This window comes from Pyxicephalus adspersus, chromosome 7, assembly GCF_032062135.1.
Source record: "Pyxicephalus adspersus chromosome 7, UCB_Pads_2.0, whole genome shotgun sequence".
NCBI classification, from domain to species: domain Eukaryota; kingdom Metazoa; phylum Chordata; class Amphibia; order Anura; family Pyxicephalidae; genus Pyxicephalus; species Pyxicephalus adspersus.
In genome coordinates this window covers 8,477,573-8,494,279 of record NC_092864.1, presented here as the reverse complement: position 1 = coordinate 8,494,279, position 16,707 = coordinate 8,477,573, and the positions used below count along the sequence as shown (strand labels likewise).

The 16,707-nt window shown below is 36.5% G+C and overlaps 1 protein-coding gene across 1 annotated transcript; it reads right to left on the bottom strand.

Annotated features, from left to right (window-relative positions):
- Positions 1 to 870: 870 nt before the first annotated feature.
- On the bottom strand, positions 871 to 1,791 carry LOC140334729 (olfactory receptor 2L3-like). The gene has a single exon (XM_072416969.1). It carries the CDS (start codon positions 1,789 to 1,791, stop codon positions 871 to 873), a length of 921 nt encoding a protein of 306 aa, XP_072273070.1.
- Between the last annotated feature and the right edge of the window lie 14,916 nt (positions 1,792 to 16,707).

Here is a 16,707-nt window from a genome sequence, read left to right as displayed (position 1 = left end):
TCTATTTTATCTCTAAAGTAGGTGGCAATGTCTTGGGCAGGGAAGCATGTTGTGGGGGGAGCAGGTGTGAGGTTTAGGAGGGAGTCAATTGCTGAGAAGAGGTTGTGTGGGTTGAAAGTTTGAGAGGAAATGACTGCGGAGAAATAATTTTGCTTGGCGACGGTGAGGTCTGTGTTAAAGCTTTGTAGTCCATAAAGTCTGAGCTGAGGCCAGATTTTCTCCACTTGCGCTCAGGTGCATGAACAGTCTTTTGTAGCTCTTTGGTGTGATTGTTGTGCCAGGGGTTGGCAGGGCTGGGGGAGCGGAAGGTGGCAGGGGCTATTTTATCCAAAGTCAAGGAAAAAGAGTGGTTTAACATGGTGGCAGCATCATTTGGGGAGGTGAATTTTGAGAGGGTGGGGGTTATGGACACAAGGCAGTTTGAGAAAAGGTTTAAAGTGTGTCTCGCTATGTGTGTGGGACCATTGATGTTCTGTGTGAGTCCAAATGAGGAGGTAATCTCTTGATATGGGCCAGGCTATTGCTACTGACATACAAAGAGACAGCACAATTGTATTCAAACAACAAATCTCAGGGTTTTTAAGAAATATTGGGTTGATTTACTAAAGGAAATTTTGTTGACTTAGTATATTGTATTATGAAATATATATTTTACTTCAAGCTAAAGCACTGCTGACTTCAAGGATCCAATCACATGCATGCAAAGCTTGTGTTCTTTTAGATCCCCCATCATGTAATTAGTGTTCTTTGAAAAGTGAATTTTCACCACAATTACCAGGCTTATATGTATGATATATCCCATGTAAAGAGATAGTTCATTTTACAAAGTGAACAGCTCATACTTCATTGGTAAAATAACTATTAGAAGTATTAGGGCAATAATTTCTTTAAAGCATTCTTTATTTCTTTGTTACGTAAACTATATATGAGAGGGTTTGACAAAGGGACCACTGTGGTATAGAACACTGTTAAGATCTGTTCCAGTAGTTCATAGCGGTCTGATGGTGGTATCATATATACAGATAAGGCAGATCCATAGTAGATGCCCATAACAATGAGGTGGGATGAGCAGGTGGAAAAGGATTTAATTCTGCCATCTTTAGATTTAATATGTAGTATCACTCTGATAATCTTTACATATGACATCAAGTTGCACACAACTGGAAAGAGCCCAAAAAATAAACATCCTACATACATAACAATGTAAAACATTTTAGTACCACCACAGGAAATGTTGATGAGAGCTTTAGCATCACAGAAGAACTGATGAATGGTAACATAGGAGCAGAAAACCATTTTCAAAATGGAACTGGTAAATAAAGATGAATTTATGCAACCGCTGATCCAAGTCAGCATTGTTAATAATACACACATTTTCTTGTTGAGTATACGGTGATAATCTAAGGGATGACAAATTGCAACATATCGGTCATATGCCATTGTAAGTATAACCATGACTTCAGCACTGTCTGCCAAAAAGAATAAATACATCTGGATGAAGCATTGTGTGAAGGAGATGGTGTCATTCCCAGAGAGCAAGATGTAGAGGAGTTTAGGAACAATAATAGTCGTGTAACATAAATCAATAATGGATAAGTTGCAGAGAAATAGATACATCGGGGTGTGTAAATGAAGATCTAAACATATTACTGTAATGATAGTGAGGTTTATAAAAATTCCAATTAAATAAATTAATAAAAAGAAGACAATGGTAAATACAAACAGGTTATTACCAACATTCACAAAGAATGGTAAAATACGGAATTCAAGCATAGATGTATTGCCCTCCATAAGACGATGCTATACCATATTTCAAGAAAATACATTTTACATTTTTGAAATGGTTTGACTGGCTATTTGCATAAAACTTTTATTAAACTAACATTATTTTTTTATAAATATAAACTATATTATTTACCTTTTTTATATCCCTTCCTATCTATATACTCACAATTTTATAATTTTTATAACTCCTTTAGAAATCATAAACGTCTGTAAGTGGCAGTGTAATGTTTAAAGCTTGGTTGGTCCATGCTTACCTGCAATACAAAAATGCACATTTTGCTCACCACTAGGTCATATACCTAAACAATTTGTCAATTTATGTGAAATCAGAAAGTCTTGTCTGTAAGGTTTTCACAACAGCCTAATCCTATTAATAATAATAAAAAATACTTAGGTTCCTGAATGGTAATTAGAGCTGAAAGGGTTGAAATGGTATAGTTTGGATGATATCAGCCAAATAAATCTTCAAGTATTCCAAGAGTTTTAAAATAATACATATAGCACAGCAAATGACAGATATACATTAAGAAAACTCACAATATAGAAGGAAAAAATACACTGCACTACATGTAAAGATAAAATATTCATAAGAAATATTGTAAATTTGCCAGACAAAAGTTAATCTAAAAGACCAAAATACAATAATAATTATGCATAGAAATGTTGTACACCATTTTATTATATATGTATTATATAATTATAGTTATTTTGTTTAATGATATATACTGTATGTGTGTTTCTAAATGTATTTTATATTGGCACCAGCCTAGTGACCAATGGTCTTTAAGAAACAGGGGGAGAATACATACATTCTAGAGCAGCGTGGCCTTCTGTAGTTCTTCATGGGTAACTAATGATTACGGGGGTTTTTTATACTCTTTTTATCTGTGTTCTGTATAGTTACCGTGAAAGAAAGAGAAGTCTTCAGGGAGACAGCAACTACCATTGAGATATGCTAAAGTTTTCACAGAAGTTCTCCCTTGATATATAGCAGTTTTTCAACTAAGATATTTTATAACTTTAATTGCGTTAATATAAATAATAAATACGGAAAAAACTGTATTTCCAAGGTTTTTTTTTTAAATAGATTTATCAAAAGCTTTTTAGAGGAGGTCAAAATGAGAACTCCGGGGAAGATTAGGACTATATATTCGGCAAAATTCTATTCATTTATTTTAGGTAAATAAAAATTTGAATTGACATATGTTTGCTGTCATTTGTTGTTTTTTCAGATGTCTTTTAGAAAAGAATTGAAGTCCTCGGGCAAAGTTGGAGAAAAAATGGTTAGTGAAGGAGCAGTCTGATGGTAGTTCTAAAAGACCTTATGGAGAGAGTGCAGATAATATTTGAGTTTTCTGCAACTTGGATTTATGGCAAACTTTAGGTGTTTGTTTCTCTTCAAGTATACCGACTATTGTAAATATTTCAAAGTCATACTCAGCTTCCATATAGTTATTTACCTAGACCCCCACCATCTCCTCCTCCTTTATGGGTGGCATTCCTAACACATGTCATCCAGGTTATGATGCCAGCTAGCAAATAATATTATTAATAAACAGGATTTATATAGCATTTATAGGATTTATATACACATTATGCAGCTATAAAAGTTAAATAGGGGTGTGTACATTAAAAAGCAATGCATGTCCTGCTGTTTTGATGGCAGAGACTGTTGCTAGTGGGTTAAGTTCCTTTCTCAATGTCCTAATATTTATGCTGCCTTCTAGAAGCTGTCAATCATGCAAAAATCCTATTTGCCTGCATTTTTCTGGAAAATCACAAGATCTTTTGGAACTTTAGTATTTTTTCCTTGTTGCTTCTGTTCTTCTACACTTACCTAGCAAATTTGGTGGTTTTAACATGTATAGGGGCTTTGTTATTAATGTTTAAAGTCAGCCTATTGACTTTAATGGAATTTACAAAACCGATCAATGAAATTTTGCAAACCCACCAGAAGTTCAAGGAAATTTTCACGAGACTGTCAGAGGCCTTCTCAATCATCCCTACCATTAACTTAGTTAATAGGTCCAATAAGTCTAATAAGTCCAATAAGTTAATAAGTCTAACAAGGGGGGATCTGGGGACAACTATTCCTGGGTGCTCCTTTGCTTGATTGGTGGAACAATGACAGCAATCTACCAATCTGGTTAGAACCTGTCACCAGGTTCACTGTTTAGCAACTCCAGTACCAGAGCTGCAGAGGACACCTGTACCAGACTGCTTATTTGCTGCTCTACTCTACTACTGGACAGAGGTCCTGTAATTATATTCAGATACAATGGAGACAATCAACACTGGAATAAATTATTGTTGGATCACATATTTAGGTATTTATAGACTACTCCAAGTTAAATATTATTAAAAAAAAATGATAAAGCTTTTTCTGCTACTTCTGTGTTGTGTGTTTATTTGTAGACATTACTTACCTCTTTCTGAAAATGGGTAAGGGGTAAGGGGGTGAACATTTGGAGATCTCTCTATTAAAAGGAGCTTCCAGACCCCAAATATACTGCTCATTCCCAAACCCCCACAACACTAAATCATGTTGCTGGGAAGAGGTCTTCTTCCGTAATCTTGGGCCTTGCCACTGTTGGGAGCATCCAGGGATCTGGTTTTCACCAATGGGGATGGGGCCACATGTTACATGCCTCCTTCTTTCTTTGCCAATTACAGTTTCCAGAGAACCTTCAATGAAAGGGGGAGGGTTATACATGCTTACGGCCTCTATTTCCTATCTATGAGGGTGAGCCCAAAATAATTTTTTCAAAACTTTTTTTTAGGGGGAGTTCCATCAGAGGAACAAATACATATAACAAACACAAGATACAGATGTGTACTGAGTGCAAGGTACAAAATGAAAATCATTAACAATAAGTCTGGAAATAAAGAAAGAATACAAATATATTCAAGTAAATATAATAACAGAGTAAACTATATTGCAACTTGTACTGTCAGGAGTGTTCCCCTGGCACCAGGAAAGAATGCTTGACAAAAATATTGAAGATAGGAAACGACTATTAATTTGCCATGGGTGACAGCTTTAGTAGAGACTTTATTATCACTCAACAATAACACAGCTCAAAAAAAAATCACTTGCCAAAGATTTTTTAATATAGTTAATGTTGTGAGATCACACATAACAACAGGGGGGTGTTTCAAACAGGAAACAGGGCCAGCAGGTTAAAAGTGCATCAAGGGTTTTATTCACTAATACTATTTTCAGACAAAAACAGGCAAAATAAAACAAACAGCAAAATAAAGCCTGGCCACTTGACTACTAACTAACAGTTAGTTCCCTTTACTAACAATCCAGCCCAACATAGTGCTGTGCAGGACTATATTGCCCTAACCATACATCTTTCACCAAAGTCTAAGTCTTTACTCACAGTTCACCTTGAAATGACATCAGTTTCATTGAATTGGCTCTAGTTCTTGTGATACAAGAATCAGAATAGACGATTTTACCAACAACAAATGTTAACATAGCATATTTTTATTAATCTTTTTTCATACTAATGTTTTGCATTTTATATATTAAATGTAGCATTATTTTCATGAAACTTTTTTTGCCTTCTTTTTATTCAAACACTTTCTTTTTTTACAGAAATATGAGTTCTTTACGAGGAAGTTGTTTAAATGACCCTAATGTATTTCCCTACATTTGTGAACATTACAGAATTTGTGAAACAAGCATATTTTGCACAAAACTGAAATTGAAATTTGGTGTACCTATGGTATGGCGAGAGCCCAGAAATTATCAAGGAAAAAAAGGGGGAGTACCCTGATTTGGAATTAGCAAGACGACCTGTGCCGCATGGTGCTAATGATCTCATACCAGTGTTCAGTACACTCCCTGATATTCCTGTACCTGACATGGAGGATATACAGGGAGTGTAATCCAGGAGTTAGCAGTGGAAGTGATTATGAAGGAAGTGTTTTATCAAACCAACAGTTCCCCCAAGAAGAGCTCAATGATTTAATACGTGACCTAATTCTGTCATACCAAGCATGTGAACTTTTAGCATCCAGGCAAGAACTGTCTGAGACCGAAAGTTAGAATAACGGTTTATTGGACAAGAGAGGTGACACTCCTACCATATTTCAGTGAAGATGGAGACTTTGTGTTGTAACATCCCTGGACTACTAGCCCATATGAGAGTACCAGAATACCGAGCAGAAGACTGACGACTTTTCATAGACAGTTCCCCTTGAAGTTTGAAATTTGTTTTACTGCATAATGGCAACTGGTATGCATCAATTCCAATTGGTCACTCAACAAAACTATGAAAATATCAAAATGGTCTTTCAAAAGCTTTGCTATCATAAACACAAATAGTCCATATGTGTTGATTTAAACATGGTAAACGTCCTACTTAGACAGCAAAGTAGATACACAAGTACCCACATTTCATCTGCTTGTGGGATAGAATAGCAAAGCAGGATCACTGGAAAAAAGTAACATGGCCACAAGTTACAAGGTAAAACATGAAAAAAGATGCAGCCAACATCATTAACGAGCCAATGGTTGACAAAGAAAAAATCATTCTCCCCCCACTACACATGAAGTTGGGATTAATAAAGCAATTTGTTAAAGCTCTGAACAAGGACGGTGATTGCTTCAAATACATTTGTAGATTCTTCCCTGAATTGAGTACTGAAAAACTAAAAGCAAGAATCTTTGATGGACCCCAGATTCAGAAACTGATAAAAAAAAAATGAAATGGGATAGGTTTCTAAATTTGCATTGCTGCATTCAGATCCTTTTACCTATTCAGGTGCGTTTAAAAAAAAAAGAAGAGACGGAACAGTTAAAAAGCTGAACTCCTATACCAGGCAAATATTGTGTCACATTTCACTTTCAGAGTTATAGTAATTGGTCTATTTTTACAGAATAATGTTAAAAGGGGAATTATTGCAAGAAGATACTAATCATGCCCGTTTTGAAATGTTGGCATCAAATTTAATAAAATCAATTAAATTTCTCAGTTTCAGCACTTGATATCAATGTTTTTGTTTGCCCTGGCACACCCAACTTTCGGAATCCCTTTTTTCCTGCCCACTGTGTATGTTCAGCACAGGTGTATAGCTTCTTTGGTAACTCATTTATGTAGCACCTCTAATCCAAATTAAATAACAGTAAGTATTTATATTGTCTACTGGTCACCACTAGCAATGCATTCGTTTTGCATTAGTAATAATATAAGATGTAAGCAGCAGCTGACCAATGTGTTAATTTAAAAACCCAGCAGAGAAGTTACTTGCCAACCATTGTAAATGGTCGATAAGGTAAATTTTGGATCAGATTTGAAAATGTTTGTTCTCACTGTATTTGCACAGTTATACCTAATATGTGATGAGCAATCAGCATTTACGTAACTACATGTATACTCGTTTTGTTTATTTTAATGTTTTTCCTGCACAGTTAGGATGTAGATAGATGGGCAGATTACTTAAATTGGCAGCTATAGACTTCAATGTTCAGATTTGGAATGATCGAAATCCAGATTTTTAAGACTTTTCTTAAAGAATACCTAAACTCGGAAATGTAAATTTACATAAAAGGTAGACAACCTTTTTATGTAAGGTAAAAATTCTGTTTTTTTCTGTTTACACGCCTAGGCGATCGAGAATGAATAGGAGCACAGAGCCTCCTGGGATACCTACGTCACTCCACGTCCCAGTAGGCTATTGGGATGCTCGGCATGCTCAGAAGGAAATTGACGATCTTATGCATGCGCAGTGAGATCGGCAAGTTTTTTTCCCAAACGTCCTTAACCGAACTTGCACCTATGTCGGGTGACGTAGGAAGAAGAACCCGGAGAGGGGAAGATTGGGGCACCTAGAGTGCCGGCCCAAAGACGCATACCAGGATGACACAGGACCCGATTAAAGAAACCTCTGGACCGATAGACTGCTCTGTGGGATTGAAGGTAAGTGTATTTTTGTTTTAAGCATTTTTGAGTTTACCTATTCTTTAAGATTCAACTTAGTGTTTGCTTAAGTTAAGGTTTCACCTAAGTGTTTTTCAATATAAAATGTTTCAACCTAAAGCAGACCCATCATAACATATTTTACTTTATATGAAAGAGTAGATAACCCTTTATATACCCTTTACAGGCAGAAAGTCGTCGACCCATCCACGATTATAGTCACACTCAAGTAAAAAAGTGCTCATCTTAAGCATGCACAGTGAGATTGGCACTTATTTGACATTTTCTGGAAGGCACATCATCTGACCTTCCACCTGCACAGGAAGAGATCAGGAGATGTAGGAAGAAGAACCCGAAGAAAAGGAAAAAGATGGTGCCTAGTGTCCATTCCGCGCAGGAACAAAGAGCCTTATTATTAAAGCTATTTATTAATAGATACACTTTTATTAGTAAAACTGAGTGATCCAGCAAACCTGGAATAGATCTGATCCAGGATTCAAAACATTTGCTAGCAAATAGCAAATGACTTTGAATAAATCTTTTCCAGGTTTGCTGGATCACCCAGCTTCACTGATGAAAGTGCATCCTCTCCAGCCTTAGAGAGCTTTAATATATCAGGCACAAAAAGAGGATAATGGGATGGCGTGGGACAATTTGCCGTAGGATTGCAATGGGATCAATGGCTTACCACCAAAAGAGGTAAGTGTTCTTTATTTTTGTAATGATAGTTCCACTTTAACTAAGGCATAATGAGCATAACGACGTTCTATAATATTGCATGAATATTAAGATCTGTAAAAGCATACAACTAGAAGTTTGATAGATTTGGATACAGGATAACTTTTTTAATTTTTATAATTTGGTACTGACACATACAAGTACCATTTCAACACTGCAAAATGTATTTTGTTCTGTTTTAGAATTTATGACCCCTTAACGTGCTTGAAGGTGCAATCTTCCTATAGTGGGAACTGTTTCCTAAATTGAGAATTTAAAATTTTCTATATTTCCAAGCCAAAAGATTTTTTAAATTATTACCATTATTTATTTCCGGAAAATCTTTTATCTTTTAACTTTATTATTCATCTTTAATATTATTGAAATATCTCATGTAAAGCAATACATTTATGGTAGAAGTCCACATATTGCCATTTTTTATGAAGGCTGAGCATAACCTGTTTGCATTCAACACATTCTACTTTTCTTTTTCTATTTGATTGGAATTCTGGTAAACCTCGCTATCATTACAGTGTGTATGTCTGGATATCCGTTTGCATATCCCAATGTATATTTTAATCTGCAACTGGTAATGTTCCAAAATTCCTCTACGTCCTTCTATCTGGGCATGATACTATATCCTTCTTACAATGCTTTATCCAGCTATATTTTCTCTGTTGAGGGCATGGTTATATTTGTAATGGCCTATGATTGATATGTTGCAATTTGCCACCCTTTAAATTATCACTGTATGCTTAACAAAAAGAAATGCATATGGTTATGTTCATCAGTTCTTTTGTGATGCTAAAGCTCTCATCAATATTTCTTGTGGTGGTACTGAAATGTTACACTTTGTCTATTATACAATCCGTGTTTTTTTGGGGCTCTGTCCAATTGTATGCAACATGATGTCCTATGTACAGATTATCAGGGTCATACTACGTATTAAATTTAAAGATGGTAGAAGTAAAGCCTTCATTACCTGCTCATCCCATCTAATAGTCATGGGCATTTACTATGGATCAAGAGCATCTGTGTATTGATACCACCATCAGACCACTTTGAACTGCTTGAACAGATCTTAACGGGGTTCTACACCACAGTGGTCCCTGTTTTGAACCCTCTCATATACAGTCTACGGAGCAAAGAAGTAAAGAGTTCTTTGCGGAAATTCTTAACATAATGCATCTTATGTGACTTGGGATTTACATTTGTATTTTAAATTTGTGCTCTTGTCATCATTGCAATAGCAAAGATCAATGATCAACACTTAATTAGTTTTTATAATGCGTTTTTCAATTATATATGTGCAACATAAGAACACCTGGTTTTGATAGTGTAGGAGAGACAACAAAAATACTGTTTATAAAGTAATTTTTATTAAAGATATGTTCTGACTGGCAGTGAGACTATGGTTCAGTTGCAGTTTTCTTATGCCATTGAACCACAGCCCTGGGGAGATGCAAAAACTAGCTTCTGCTCTCACCATAGAGAATGAATAGTGTGTTGAACCACACAAGGGGTCTGATTTATTAAAGCTCAAAGATGGACTATCATGGAAGAACCTGTGTGATCCAGCAAACCTGGAACAGATTTCTTAAAAATCACTTGCTTTTCGTTGCACAATGTTTTCAATCTTGGCCCATTATCATTCCAGGTTTGCTGGATCCACCAGCTTATCCCCTGATAGTCCATCTTCCGCATTCTTGGGGAGCTTTGATAAATAAGGCTCAATGGACCCAAATCTGAAGTGGGCAGTTGTGGTATGAGTGACTGAACAGCAAGCAAGGTACCAGCCATCAGGAGCTGCATGGGAGTTCTGTGTTCCTGGATAGAGAAACTCTATCCAGGAATAGGGATGGTGCTCACTGATTGGCTGAGGAAAGCTTTCCTCAGCCAATCAGGGAGCACTAGAGGTTTAAATGGGGAGACTTGTCCCCATTTAACCTCTAGTGCCGGGGGTCGTACACTGTTCTCAATGAATGTGGCTGGCCATGGCCACATTCATTGAGAAGATCACCAGCACTGGAGGTTAATTAACCTCTAGTGCCGTGGATTGCACACTGTTCTTAATGAATGCGGCCGGCACGCTTGAGCTGTCATCAGGGTTTATCTTTCCTCAGTCAATCACAGAGCACTGGAGGTGATGAATGGGGAGACTTGTCCCCAGTTAACCTCCAGTGCCTGGGGATCCCACACTGACAGGTAGTGCAACCCTGTGAATCATCCTGTCATTGTGGGATATCTTGTAAAAAAATAAAAGTTAGTAAAACAAACCACACACATTCAATAAATTACTTAAACATTTTTTTTTGACACATTTTTTTACACACAAATTTGGGCCGTTGAATCCCGTGTTTCACCATATTCAGGTCGAATATAAGGACAACCCAAATTCCATTACCAACACAAATATATTCTGCAAGTAGGCCAAAAAAGATGTTCTGAAAAATTAGAGCAAAACTTCACAATAAAGAATTTTCTTTTTGGGTGGAGGGCCAAGCAGATCTGTTCCAGTCTTGGAATCTCGAATTGCAGCTTATCACATTCTACTATTTGAAGTCTAACATCTGCCTTCTCCTCCAATGAATACACAACCTACACCAAACAGGTGGCCACACTCCCCTACTCTACCACCAGGCCCACTAAAAATACGAAAAGGAAAACATTTACTAGAAATCCACAGTTTAAGAACATTAAAAAAAGAGGACCAGTCGAAGGGACTAGTTACCCTGGCCCTGCCCTGATATCGGTTGTCATGAAGTTTTTAAAAACCTAATTTAAATAAATTTCACCTAATGCTGGACTCTAAGCAGTTTTCCTGTAAGCCTAACAGTCTGCAAACAATGCTCTTAGCTTAAAAGAATATAAATAAAACAAGTTGAAATTGAGAAATTAAGCTTTTGCAATTTTTAATACAATAAGTAGGTTCAGAATGTAGTTTGGAACTGTGTATAGTTTTCTCATATTTTCTCATATTTAACAATAAAAGCATAGTTTTAGATTAAGAAAGACTGAATACAAAATACAAAGCAAAATTGCTGCAGAATAGGTTTTGTGTTATGTGTTAGCTGGCTGTGAGCTTCTCTAGGGATGTCTTTATACACATTCATTGTGGCTTTGGGAATTCTACCAATAGGTCATTTTCATAAATTGTTGTCTTTTTTCAAGTATAATTAAAATACATATAAAAGAATTATCACCAATTTCATAAAATTAATAATTAAAAATAGATTGCTCCCTAAACACACCAATGTATTTTAATGTCATGAGAGAAGTGGCAATTATGAGTGTATAAGATCAGAAATATATTGCATCATGTAGTACTAAAACTTATTGTCATAAACAGTTTTATATATTCAATTGTGAAACTAAGATACCTCTAAAAAAAACTTCAAAATAATGTCATAGTTTTATGTAGTTTTATTACCTCATCCTCCTGAAAGCATAATTTACTTGGTGCTGATTTCTAACTGGAACTGTCATAACTTTAGTATCTATATTCTATAAAACGAGAAATTATCAAAATAATAATTGTCATCATTCCACACACACATACACAGCAAATCTTTACAGGTAGTCCCCGGGATACATACGAGATAGAGACTGTAGGTTTGTTCTTAAGCTGAATTTGTATGTAAGTCAATGTACCGCATTTAGACATATTAAACAAGAAAGAAATGAACCACTAGGGAGGTTAATAAATCAGGCCCATTGTGTTCAGCCATTAGACGATGTGCAACCAAGGATAAGATTTGCAAATGCGCAAACCCGTTACATCCTATATTTCCCATCCAAGCCTATCATAGGCTCTATTTTTGATATACAGGTAGTCCCAGGGTTACACATGGGATAGGGTCTGTAGGTTGGTTTTTAAGTTAAATTTGTAAGTTGGAACAGGTACATTATTTTAATAAATGCAAATAGGACAGATGATTATCTCAACATATTATTAAGCAGTGTGTGAGCTAATCACAAACAAAGCAAAGAAACAAAGGGAGGGGTAAAAAAAACAAACCAATGAGTGAAAATGTCCAATCGGGTCAGATACAGCCAACACATTTTGGAGGTCAAACATCACTTTAATTAGGGCTTGATACTGAATATGGAAAGAATCCGACAACTGGTGCTGAAAGAGATAAACTTGTAAATCAGTGAATGTTATAAGCTTGAAATTGATTGGTGTAACAGCAAACCTACCAGCTGACAGGCATCACTATCCAGTTTTATCACTCCCGAGAGTCACTGATTGGTGACTAAATTAAGGGTACATCTTCTCAAGGACACTTGAGCAGTACCTGACATGGGTTTTATTGCTTCTTAACCCCCTTAGCGGTATTCCTGAGTGTGGTTCGGGGTAAAAAAAAGCGGTAACCCTGAGCCACACTCGGGGTAGCTGAAAAACATAAAAAAACACTTCTCTGATCCCAGCGGCATCCTCCAGCATCCTGCCCATCCTTGCCCATCCTCGGGCCGCATCCTCTTCCTCCGATCTTTAGCCAGCGAGTGCACTGACGCTCCCCGGGAGTTCCTGGTGATGCATGCGTCAGTGCGTGGAAGGGAGCGCGGTGGGAAATTCAAATTGTTTTGTATTGGATTCGATACAAAATAACTGTTTCGAATCCAATACAAAGTAATCATTATATTATACATATATATATATATATATATATATATATAAATATATTTTATTTGCTACTGTACAGTTGTATTACAGGTTTCAGTATTTTTATGCACCTTTGTTTTATGTGTTTTGACATGAGTTTTGTGTTTTTTTATTTAAAGTTTAGTATTAAATTTATTAAATATTGGACATATTTCGGTGAGTTATGCCTAACATATGTAGGCGTACAATGTAAAATAAATTTTTATGCAAAACAATGTACTGTTTTTGGAGTACAAATATGGACATGATTAGAGCGCCAGGGGGGTTAATGCAGAACTATAAAACGCATAAAGTGCCTGTGGCTGCTGAGACATTGGGCCTGATTTATTGAAGCTCTCCAAGGCTGGAAAGGATACACTTTCATCAGTTAAGCTGAGTGATCTAGCAAACCTGGAATGTATCTGGCCCAGGATTCAAAACATTTGCTTACAAATAGCAAATTACTTTAAAGAAATCTATTCCAGGTTTGCTGGATCACCCAGCTTCACTGATGAAAGTGCATCCTCTCCAGCCTTGGAGAACTTGAAATTATCAGGCCCATAAATGATGTTTTTCCTCAATATGACTCATAATAAGTACATGGGGATTTTATGCAAATGGTGGACCTGTCCAGTGCTTTCCTTATTATCCTGCCACATCACTGAAGTACACCATTGAATTTACTTTCTCTCTCATTACTAATATCTAAAAGGGAATATATTTTATGAACATCTGAGAAAATATGAAGATTGTTTGGTTGTCCAATTTTACTATTTAAAAAAAAACTTTTCATTATTTGAATTAATTGGTAAAGGCTTAATTTGAATGAACAAAATGTTATTAGTACTGTGATATTTTAAACCATCTATTCAAAAACATGTAAATGTTATAGATAACAGAAAGTGGATAAATGAAAGGAATGATGACAAAATATATAAAAGGTTTCTATTAATATAGGTATTATATATAGTTAACACCTGTCAAAGGTAAATTAGTAGATTTATCTTTCAGTATGGGCGACTGTTCTGATGACAACTATAAGAGATCAGGTTTTTGCTTCTGTCATCGCTAAAATAAATAAAATGGTTATAGATACAGTGTAACTTTTCATATTTTATATTTATTATTGTTATTGCTTTGTAAAGATATCTGCAATTATTTTCTAGGTTGGACAAAGTAAACAAAGACAATTAAAGTTTAACTTTTTTCTTAGTAATTTAGTTATTGTTATTGCTACCAGTATTAATGTATTTATACTTATCAAACAACCTAATTAAACAGAAAAATTTAAGTTAAAAAAAGTTTGCCATATGTCAAGAGAGAACAACTCCCTGAAGTTTTATTTGTCTACACAGAGCAGAAAGAAGAATATAAAATGTGTCCTATAATCATTTGTTACACAGGAAGAGCTACAGAAGGTCATTCTGCTCTAGTTTGTGTATTCTCTCCCTGTTACTATGGATGTTCTGATACGTGTTCTGACATCCTTCCAGAATCCAAAGAAAATGGTAAGTAAACTGGCTTCACAGTGCTGCATTCACAATTTGCTATCCCTTCACACCAACACACACTCATATCCATCAATCATAGTGGGTGTTTCATTAAAGAGAATTTTAATATACAGCTACTGTTATAGCTAAAGTGCCAGCTAGATATTGGCAACAAATCATTTATCAGACACCACAGGATATTTGCCTGTTTACCTGATATTTGCTGGTTGCCCGTTACCAGCATTCAAGTAACAATTTTGATTGGTATGAATTTGATTGTGTTTGTATGTAAATTGTTTAAATAAGTCTTTTTTTATTTAAGATTCAGTGTTGTATATTGGAGTGTAATTAAATGAATTTATAGAGCCCAATAGGTTACATAATTATTAAAATCTGACGAGAAGTGTCAGGATTGGATTTTTCTTAAAAATGTCTGCTGTTTACAAATTTGTTTATTTTATTAAGTTGAATAAAATATTTTAGAATATTTCAGATCTTTGACCTTGCCATAAAAAGCTGCTATTTCTTTCACCCCTTTTCCTTTTTGCTAACATTATTTGGCTCAGCAACTACTTCAGTAGTATACTTTAAATCCAATCACTCTGCGATTGGTCTTTTATTGAGAATCGATAACAAAGAGTAATAGGCAATAATATGTAATATTTAGTAATTAAAAAGTGGTAAGTAATAATAATCACACTCCCGAAACTCAACAAGCTTATAAGCCTCACTACAACCCATAATACAGGACTGGCTCTCATAAACAGTTTGCCACATTATTTATTGTACTCATATGGTTCTCAATTATCTGATAAAATGTGTTATTCACCCTGCATTCCCTTTGCTGGCTCTATTCCCTGTCCTCCCCAGTCTGATACCTCATTGTCTCTCTGCTCTATCATTCTCCTGCTTTCTCTGTCTGTGCTCCTAAACCTTTTTTCGCTAATACTACTCTCTGGTGACATCTCACTCAACCCTGGTCCCCCTCATAGCCTCTCTCCTCCCTACACGTTCAGCAAGATACTCCCTTCTTCTAACCTCATGCCCATTTACCCTACCCATGAGTTTTTACCCCCTTTCTCTGGCAGTCTATGGAATGCCAGATCTGTTGGAAAAAAATTAACTTTAACACACAAGCTTCTCCTTTCCTAAATCTCTAAAACTTTCTTGCTCTCACTGAAACTTGGCTTTCCTCCTCTAACTCTGCCTCTGCTCCTGCTCTCTCCTATGGAGGCCTGCACTTCACACATAGCCCTAGACCTGGCCCAACATCCATCCTCGACCAAAATGCTATCCATCACCTCCTTCTTTGGACTCACACAGAACATAAACGGCCCCACACACATCGCGGGCACACTTTAGACCTGGTATTTTCAGTCTCTGCAACCTCACGCTCCTTGACAACTCATCATTTCTCCTCTCTGATCACAACCTTATCACCTTCAACCTATCAAACTCTTGCCCCCCTTTGCCACATCCCACACCTGGTCAATGGCAGGGAGATATCCCTAACCTTCACCACAAAATATTCTCAAAATGTCTTACATCCCTAACCCCCACCCTCTCTAAAATCAAATCCCTGCATAAAGCTGCCACTCGGTTCAACCACACTCTTTCTCTGGCTCTGGATAAAGTTGCCCCTGCCACCTTCTGCTACCCCCGTCCTGCTAACCTCCATTCCTGGCACAACAATCACACCAAACAGCTACAAAAGAGTGTTTGTGCAGCTGAGCACAAGTGGAGGAAATCTGGCCTCAGCGCTGACTTCTTGGACTACAAAGCCAAGCTACAAAACTTTAACACTAGGCTCACTGTCACCAAACAAAATTACTTCTCCGTTGTCATTTCCTTCCAAGCTACCAACCCATGCAGCCTCTTCTGAACAATTGACTCCCTCCAAAACCACACACCTGCTTCCCCCACAACCTTCACTGCCCGAGAGATTGACACAATCAGACATGATGTCTCTGCTCACTGGGCTACTTCCAACCATATCCACCCTTTCCACCTATAAATCATCACTGGGCTCCCTCAGTCCTGTTACTGTGGATGAAATCTTCTCTCTTCTCTCATCATCTCCATCTACTACCTGTCCTCTTGATTCCCTCTGATCTACTCGGTGCTCATTCCTCCACCTGGC

Coding starts and splice junctions, on each gene's coding strand:
- LOC140334729 (XM_072416969.1), bottom strand. CDS start 1,791: ATGGAGGGCAATACATCTATGCTTGAATTCCGTATTTTACCATTCTTT.